At 40.0% G+C, this 10,000-nt stretch overlaps 1 protein-coding gene across 2 annotated transcripts in view; it reads left to right on the top strand.

Moving 5' to 3' along the window:
* Window positions 1–2,150: 2,150 nt before the first annotated feature.
* LOC138022425 (TNF receptor-associated factor 4-like) overlaps window positions 2,151–10,000 on the top strand; it is a 24,632-nt gene continuing 16,782 nt past the window's right edge. For both annotated transcript variants that reach the window (XM_068869552.1, XM_068869551.1), the window contains exon 1: window positions 2,151–2,442. In XM_068869552.1, coding sequence (XP_068725653.1) covers window positions 2,165–2,442 — 278 coding nt within the window. In that variant the 5' untranslated portion in view covers window positions 2,151–2,164. The remainder of the gene's footprint in view (window positions 2,443–10,000) is intronic.

Below are 10,000 nucleotides of genomic sequence, written 5' to 3'. Positions count from 1 at the left end.
AGAAACGGCCCACTGATCTCTTTGACGAGGCGAAAAGGACGCCACCCGGGCCCGGCTTGCAACAATCGTAACATTAATAACTAGAACGCAATGTTTTAGCCTATAAGCTTTGGTTCAACATGCAATACTGCAGTTTTGTTTTTTCCCATGTCCTTGACTAAAAGTCGTCCATTAAACAACTATGACAGAAAACGCTATCATTTGCGTAGACCTGCAATGCTCCACCGCTCTTAAATACACCTTGTGTGTAGCACTCGAATTGCCTTCCACATCTGGGACAAATCTCTTCTGTTATTTTTCCTTCGCAGTATTTTTGCTTTAATTCCCGAGCAATGGCTAGCTGGGGATTCTGAGCACTTTCCATTTTTCGCCAAAGTCACTATCGGGGGAATCTAGGACAAGCATCTGGCGATTTTCCGATATGTCGGCAAAATCTGGGACGGTCGGGAAACTGCGAAATCCCTGATCGTCTGGGATTTTCCCGACATATGAAAACTAGGCTTAAGCAAGCTTCAGACAAAGGTAAATCACCAAAGAGTCGGTTGGACATGGAATTAAGAAAGGCAGGATTAACACATCGCCATCCTCCAGCCCCCAAAGATGGGAACTGTCTATTCCATGCAATGAATGACCAGCTAATACGCCGCGGAAGGGTCTCGCAGAGTGCCACAAAAGTGCGATGTGACTTGGTAAATTACCTCCGTAGTAATCCAACAGCCCCGGACAAGACTCATTTCAGAGAATTTATTAAAACACGAAGCATGGGATACCTATCTGAGAAGGATGGCTATGGACGGTGAATGGGGTGACTGGATTGCTTTATGGGGCCTAATTAACATGTTTGAAATCCCGGTGGCGGTAGTATCAAGCTTAGGAGAAACGGGATTGAATATTATCCACCCCGGAGCTGGTTATGAAAACGAAGCCACTAGAGATATGGCCTTACTTGGCCATGAAGCAGAGCTGCATTATCATAGCCTTGAACCAATAGCTGCTCAGAATCCCCAGCTAGCCATTGCTTAGGAATTAAAGCAAAAATACTGCGAAGGAAAAATAACAGAAGAGATTTGTCCCAGATGTGGAAGGCAATTCGAGTGCTAGATGTCCCAGATTTTGCCGACATATCGGTTAAATCGCCAGATGCTTGTCCTAGATTCCCCCGATAGTGACTTTGGCGAAAAATGGAAAGTGCTCAGAATCCCCAGCTAGCCATTGCTCGGGAATTAAAGCAAAAATACTGCGAAGGAAAAATAACAGAAGAGATTTGTCCCAGATGTGGAAGGCAATTCGAGTGCTACACACAAGGTGTACTTAAGAGCGGTGGAACATTGCAGGTCTACGCAAATGATAGCGTTTTCTGTAATAGTTGTTTAATGGACGACTTTTAGTCAAAGACATGGGAGAAAACAAAACTGCAGTATTGCATGTTGAACCAAAGCTTATAGGCTAAAACATTGCGTTCTAGTTATTAATGTTACGATTGTTGCAAGCCGGGCCCGGGTGGCGTCCTTTTCGCCTCGTCAAAGAGATCAGTGGGCCGTTTCTCGAAAGTCCCTAAACTTTTCACATGTCACAATTCCCTCTTTATCTCAAGAAGGGAGAGGGTTTAAGTGTTTCACAATCCGCTTTTAGTCATCTCAAAACAACATGCTAAAAGTCATCGGGACTTGTCGAGAAACAGGCCCCTGGTCACAATCGGTTTTGAATTGCGTCCAAGTTAGTTTTTGATGATTGTATCCGATAATCAAATGTGGCAAATTTAAACTATAATGAGGCAGAAACCTGTTGCTAGCCATGCATGATTTAAAGTGATTTTAATAAAAATAAGCGCTGTTCTCATTAATTCTCAATCCAGACCATTCCACCCTCCATGCCATTCCTCACTTTTTTTTCGGGATCATTTGCGGTCCAAAACGGGGATCATTTGCGTTCCGGGATCATTTGCGGTACAGTTTGGGGATCATTTGCGGTCCTGGTATCATTTGCGGTACAGTTTGGGGATCATTTGCGGTTCTGGGATCATTTGCGGTCCTGGGATCATTTGCGGACCCGTACAGGTGGCGAACCTGAGATCTCTTCAATGTTAAAATCTCTTTCTTCAAGGTAGCCAATCGCAACAGCTGATCCCGGTTTTCCCCGTCGATCGTGGCAATTTTCACTTTCGATGCCATCGCACAAGACGGAAATGGAGTACGAGGACTACATAGATTTGAGCAGCGACTACGGGGAGGATTCGGAAGAAGATGGCCAATTTGAAGAGGAAGATTTATACGATGATGAAAATGAAATTCAGCCCCGTTTTGGAGGATATGAGTACGAGTTTGTGGATGAAGTATCGCAAAATCAGAAGTGTCCTGTTTGTCTGCTTCCAATGCGTGATGCTGTACAAACTTCAGACTGTGGTCATCGCTTTTGCAGAGATTGCTTACAACAAATTGTGAGGTGAGCTAAGTCAGACATTTGATTACAGTCAAACCAAGTGAAGCGTACCCCTTAAGATTGCATTAATGAAGTGATTATTTGAAACTTGAACCCGCTAGTCGTTTCAAGAATGCAATAATGAATTGATTATTCGAATATTGAACTCGCTCGCTCGATCCAAGAATACGGCTAAAGTCGCTAACGGTTTTCGTTTTCTAATGAGCAATTCACTGTTGCGACTAGTAGGTTTCAAACTTACTAGTCTTTTCTAGAATGCAATACTGAATCGATTTTTCGGAAACGGAACCCGCTAGCCGTATTCTTGGATCGAACGAGCGAGTTCAATATTTGAATAATCAATTCATTATTGCATTCTTGAAACGACTAGCGGGTTCAAGTTTCAAATAATCAGTTCATTAATGCAATCTTGAGGGGTACGCTTCACTTGGTTTGACTGTAAATTTGAAGTGAAATTATCAGCCGCGCTAATGCCATCTATGATTTCGTAAGCATATTTTCAGCTTTCTTCGACCAACTGAAGCTGTGATCCGCACAGCGGAGAGCATTGAGAATAAACTTCGGTCGTAAAACCTCAAAGACTGAGTTCTTCTTTTTACATTAACCGATTCAATGTCAGACATGTAACTTGCTTTGAAGGTAAATTCGAATTTAAGTACAATTGTCAAGTTAATGCCATTTATGATAACGTTAGCATATTTTCAGCTTTCTTCAAATAATCCGGCTGTGTCGAAAGATGGGAAGGGGACGAGGGAACTTCGTGACGTGGGGACTCGGGGACGCGGAGATGCATTTTGCAAGTATAGAATTTCAGAAGTGGGAGAACATCCTAACGCATGCTTTTCAAGTACCAGGTAAATACACACCGAAATTCAAAAATTGGATTCTCGAAAAGTAATTCTCGCCACTCGTCACAGAGCTCGACTGTGAAACAAAGCAAAAGACCTAATGGCTCATTACTCTGACACTGTGGCCGAAATTTCACGTTGCAGCGTTTGTTGTTGCGGTTGTTGTTGCACAAAAACTTGAGCCCTGTGACTTCTTCTCTGTAACTGATGTTTGAATAGCGTGTCAATGTCCTTGTTGGCGGCATTTTAACTTATCTTTCCAGCGCTTGTTCAATTTCTTACCTTTGATGAAAAATTCGGGTTGTTACCGTTGATATTTTTGAAAAGGTTCGTCATCACAGGACCAGAAGCTAAGTAACGCTTGATTCCACTGTGTTAAGGCATGACCAAGATCATAAATTGGCAGATGTTTGTTTTACGAGGAAGCATTTAACTGCAGTCGACGTCAACTTAAAATCTGCATGCTTAGCTTTCTTCTCGCTCTTTCATCTGAAATGTGTCATGCGATTTTTTAACGGCTAAAAACAATTCAAATCTTTTATCGGAAACAAGGATGGAAAAGTCATCTTATATCAATGTGTTTCAGTGTTCCTTGCTCTTTTAGTACTCCTATCGAGGCTTTATCATTCTGTCTTTTAATCATATCCCCATCTGAATGGAAACGGTAAATTAAAATTAACAGAAACAACAGGTCAAGTCGCATAATAAGTATCCATAGCAGTCACAATGAAAATGAACGATGCCATATTAACTGTAGGTATAATTATACGTTAATGGTTGTTTTAAGCAGTTTTAAGCAAAAGGTTGTCGGAATTTTTTTGGGTAAACGTTCCCCATTGTCAAAAACAAGCGTTATGACGCCATTAGTCAAGAAATGTCACGTGACACAGACAACTACGAGTGAAATACATAATTAAAAATGAAAATATTAGGATGCAGAAAATGGAAGTACTTTAAAATCTTTGTTGAGGGTTGTCCAATTATTCCGTGGGATTCCGTAGGCAGCCACAGTAACAATTGGGGCGGATTCCTTTTTTTTTTTTTTTCTTACTCTTCGTAGTGACAAATGTGCATATCCCACGGATGTTGAATTGAGCTCCGATTGGGGAGTCTAATTTTGTGTCCTTCAGTATTTCCAAACTCCCTTACCGCGATTAGAACTACCCACATTTTCCCCGGCTTTCTGGATTTTTGAGAGCGAGTTAGCCCACTCGGCCACGGTGACGAAGTACAAGGAAGTATTGCGTTTTTGCAAACTTTGGCCGTGAAGCACTTATATTTGAACAGACGTAACTGATTTGAATGTAATGTGAAGTGCTAAGTTTCTACCCCATATGAACCATATGAGCGTCGACCCTACTTCGGATGGAATTGGGCCCACACAAGGACAGAGAAAAAGTCTGACCAGGGTGGGAATTGAACCCACAACCTAAACTTAGCACTTCACATTACACTCTAATCAGTTAAGTCTGTTCAAATATAAGTGCTACACGGCCAACGTTTGCAAAAACGTAATCCTCACTTGTACTTGTACACGTTAATTGCCGTGACTTTTAAAAGATCTTCAGTTCCCACCACCTGCTCTCGTGTGACCTTGTAGCTCAGTGGATAGAGCAGCGGTGATCTATCCCGACGGTAGTAGGTTCAATTCCGACCCTGGTCATAGTTTTTCTCTGTCCTTGTGTGGGCCCATTTCCATCAGTTGGGCTAACGCTCACATGGTTCATATGGGGTAGAAACTTAGCACTTCACATTACATTCAAATCAGTCACGGTGGCGAAGGTTTGGTATTAGAATTCCGCCCGTGATGATTGACACAGTATTAAACCTCACATCTGAAAATATTTGATAAAGTGGACAGATAATTTTTGTTTGAAAACGGCAAGCTTTAAAGGTAAGGTGAATTTTCTACGTTAATTATTCTAATCTTGCTTCGTTTTTGTGTGTTCCACTGTGAACATTATTTTGCATAGCAAAAATACTCCAATCGACCCGTTTCTTGCGAACGAGTAGGGAGTTTAAACAAATCACTGCGGCTGGTGCTACTACGGCTGCCGTGACTGAAAAGGTCTTGGGAGAGTACGTCTCGGTGGTCTGTAAATTTTAAGTTTAGCAAAGCAAAATACAAAGAAACATGGGCTAAGGAGTTTAAAATCTCTTTTATTTAGTTTCTGACAGCCAAATGGCTCCGCTCAAAGGACGATGGCCGTTGTTCGCCTTGCTGGGACGAACAGATTATTTCTGAGCAAAAGCGAATTGCATACACTTAGCTTCGTACACTAACAACAATTTGATGGATGAAATATATAATTTCAGAGACAAATATCTCAAAGAATATCTAGTGAAGAACACAAATGTATCAATACTCAAAGAAGCAAAATAGCATCGTATAGTATCCGGATAAAAAACGTCTTCACTAAATCCTAAAAGCAAACTTAACCGAAGAAAAACAACCCCGTGCTGAACTGGAATATTTCACTTGTCTCACTTAGCCATTCTAACACCTTTGCCAAAACGTATCGTAAATTCATGATACGGATTTACCAGCTTATGAGAGGCAACCTTGACAATATCTTTAACTTAAATTGACTTTAAAGAATATAGTATCCAACGGAATTCTTTTAAGAATTTTAAAAAATACCGAGATGTCCGTTGAAAAAGGGCAAAGAAGCGAAGTAAACCCGACGTAGTAGCCAGCCACTACGGAAAATCATCCCGACTCACGTAGTCAGATTTCACGCTACGGCTGGATCAATCTCGTTCCCAGAGTCTTCGTTCCCCGTGACCAGCGGGTCGGGTTACGAGAGACTCTGGGATAATCCGTTTCCGTTTTGAATGACAAGATTCTTGTCATGAACACCATTGCGCAGGCGTAGGTTTAACGCCAAAATTGCGAAGAGAGTGGAGGATTTGTTTCACGATGGCATGCAATTTGCTTTAGCAAAATTAGGATATTCAACCTAGAACTGAAAAAGGAACAATATGACGTGTTGGAGCGATATGCCTGGACAAAAATCTGTGCTGAATATGGTACTAAAGGGCTGTGTTGTCAAGTGTTGCCTTGGATTTTCGATTAGAATTTGTGCAACGTGGAAATGTAAAACAGATTATGTCGCTGCTGATTGCACTGATCCGGGATAAGTTTCAAATGTTAAAAGACTGTCTTTGTTTTGTATCGTGGAAGATGAAAGAGTGAGAAAGAGAGCGAAACACCAGACTCTAACACGAGATTCTTTCCAAAAGAATAAATCATTCATTTAATCATAAACCTATGTCTTCTTTGAAGGATCTTTCAAGTTAGATTCTTCGTCTCCAGAGAAGGTTTTGGATTCTTTTCAAAAGAAGATGAGTTCTTTGGGTAAGAGTTTCCTTGCTGTTCTAAAGAAGTAGAAGGCTTGAGAGAAGTATCATTTTGCTGCTTTTCATTATTTTGTATAAACAGAAAATGACTGTTCTCCACCAATAATGAGAATTCTTGAATAGAGATGTATACTTCTAGTTGGATAAACATGTTCATTTTTAGAATATTATTCTTCCATGAACATATAATGTGCTTTCCAAATTTAGGAAATATATATACAGTTTACATACATACACGGGGCAATACATATAAGCCATAATCACAAAAACAACTCTTTTAAATTTCACTAAAATAATTAATGTTGCAGAACAAATACAAATTTCTGAAACTGAAACTTCTAAGAACACTAATGATTTTGAAAAATCTATGCGGCATGGAATTAGCCAAACTGTGTTGCGAATGAGATAAGTCCCTAGAAATGAAAACAGTTTGTAAGCTCAAACTAAGATGAAAACGAAATTCTCTTGAGGGGATGGTGTAGATCTTAAAGTGAGTGAAATTAAATAAATGAAAAGTGTTACACAAAAACAATTTTTGTAATTAAAATCTATCACTGTCCATTTTCCTTATATCACTTATATCCCAACAAAAAAATTTAGCCGATCTGGAACTAATTCAAAGCATACACCCAAAAAACCAGCATTAAACAGGGATGTCATTAAACTTTCACCTGCAATATAAAAAAAAAACTGATTCTGGTTTTCATTTCCTTCACAATGTGAGCTCAGGGTTAACAGCTGGTACAGGTGAATGTCCTTTATGGCAACCCTGTGAAAACTTTCCAGTGTGACAATTTAATTGACCACATTAGTAATAGTACAAATTACTACAAAACATAACATGGTTTTTCATGGTATGAGTTAATTGCCTGACCCTTGCCTGACAGGGTCATGTTCTGTACAATTAAATTATCTCGCCTGTTGTGCGACAAATCAAGAAATGGATTCAGGTGTGTTTACGAGTCAGGGTTTAAAGTAGAAGGGACCTTGTGACAGAGTGAGCGGGCACCCCTATACATAGTCTGGCTTTTGATCTTGAGACCTCCTTTGAGCAATGGCGGGTACTGTACTCAGTGTAGACAAGTGCTAGTACCCAGGTCCCAGCTTCTAATAAAACTCCTGCATGTAGGTTAGTTCAAGCTCCTGTGGTGGTGCAACTGTTAATACATGTAATAAGAGGTTATTAACTTTAAGCTAAAAGAGTAGAGTTTTTTTTGACGAATGCGAAATACATACTCTCAAGAAACTCAGTGCAGACTTGTTAGCTTTCTTGGATACTCTAGGTTAACCATGTAATGTACCCCAAAACAGAGCAGAAAGACTATGTTTGTATGAACTTACTTCAAGAAGAACCTCATTGTCAACAATAATGAAAAGGTGTTGTTCATAGTCGTCAGTCTCTGGGAACAGCATATGAACTTCCCCACTTAAAACTGTTTAATTCACATGATCGTTTAAGTAACGTTGTCAAATTCCTTTGGGAGAGCAGAGAGATGCACACCGAAAGGTCAATGAAATTATGTATCAAGCAAAATAAAAACTGCAAAAGTCAAAAGTTCTTCATGAAGTTAAGACTAGTCATCCTTAATGCACTTTATATTCCATTTTTCCAGATGAGCGGCGGTCATTACTTATTTTGAACCATCAAATTTGACAAATTGGATGTAACAATATTATATATACATTGTATATTATCCTGAGAATGTTCATTTCCCATCTTAGGCCCCAAATAATGTCATCCCTTCCTCACTGCCAAAGGATTTCTATAGGGTGGCCAGCACCATACAAGTTTTGAAATGGTACTTTTCTCTTCAACTCTCTGACTAGCAATGCAAAAAAGCTTAAGACTGTTGATTTTAACACCACAAACAGGAACGGATACTTGTCTACAACCTTGAACCTAAACATTCCTTTTGTTGGCATAAAAAATAAATTGTATTAGAAACAGTTTACAACTGTACATACCAACATGAACACGTCACTCTGACTTCAAAATAGACAAACTTAACCATCAACTGAAAAAGTTTAAATTGAGGGGATGTGCAGAATAAGTTCTCAAGTGACTAGAAATACTGCACAGTCTGCAATGCTACCTTCTTTTGTTTCACAAAATTGTTATAATTTATCGGAAATATAGGCTGCTGTAAAGTTGCTCCCAAACACACTGTAAAGCATAAAGTCTGAGTCTAGATAATGAAACTAAATGAGCCAGGTAGTTCATTGATGGCAGCACTTAGCTCTGTTTTCTGTAGAGTAACAAAGGGTATCACTGATCCCCTTTAACTCCTGGGAGTGAGACTTGACAGATTTTACTTTGTCTAATGCCAGGGAGATTCTACAATAGTTGTCCACTGGGGTCATCCTAGGGCGTTTGAGGTGTCAATGGGTTAAAAACTTTGTCCCTTCCATTAAATGGGATGCTAACCGATCACAGAATTTGTTACAAAGTCTATCAAACATTTGCCAGTATTAAGTTGTATGCGGGCACATATAGAAAGGCAACATGGATTAAAGTTAGAGAAAACTGAGAGATGATCAAGACCAACCTCGTTCCCAGGGTCTCTTTTCTCTGCCTCCTTTGTCCTCAGCGACAAAGGAGGCAGAGAAGAGAGGTTGGATAAAGACCTGGCCCCAGTTGTTCAAACGATGGATAGCGCTATCCAGCGGATAAACACTAGCGAAACCAATTGAGTTATCCAGTGGATAGTAATTTATCCGGCGGATAGCGCTATCCATCGTTTGAACAACTGGGGCCAGGCCTCAGTTGTTCAAAAAGTGGATAGCGCTACCCACCAAGGCCCCAGTTGTTCAAATGATGGATAGCGCTATCAGCCGAATAAATCACTATCCAGGGGATAAGTAATAGCGGAACCAACTGCACTTTCCAGTGTATAGTGATTCGTCCGGTAGATAGCGTTATCCACCTTTAGAACAACTGCGGCCAGATAAATCACTGTCCAGCAGATAAACACTACCAAAACCAATTAAATTATCCAGTAGGTCGTGATTTATCCAGTGGATAGCACTGTCCACCCTTCAAACAACTGGGGCCAGAACTCATACAGTCAACCAACCTTTGAAGTCTCAAACACTTGACCACTGTGGCTTCAATAAGCAAATAATAATCGCCACTGTAATTGATACTGTGGGCTGAGCAATTACGGAAAAAAACTCCTTATGTAGTAGTATGTTAAGGTACATGTACTTCAGAAAGAAGTACTTAATTACTCAAGAGAATGGTGTCATTTTTGTAACTGACTTTTAAGTGGTACAAGTAATAGAGGATGGTCAAGCTTTATATTAGACCATTTTTTTTTAATTTCATCGTAAACGTTATAACAAAATCAAAACTG

This window comes from Montipora capricornis, chromosome 10, assembly GCF_036669925.1.
Source record: "Montipora capricornis isolate CH-2021 chromosome 10, ASM3666992v2, whole genome shotgun sequence".
In the NCBI taxonomy this organism is placed as follows: domain Eukaryota; kingdom Metazoa; phylum Cnidaria; class Anthozoa; order Scleractinia; family Acroporidae; genus Montipora; species Montipora capricornis.
The sequence above is the reverse complement of the archived record's forward strand: the minus strand, read 5'-3'. Positions and strand labels throughout refer to the sequence as shown.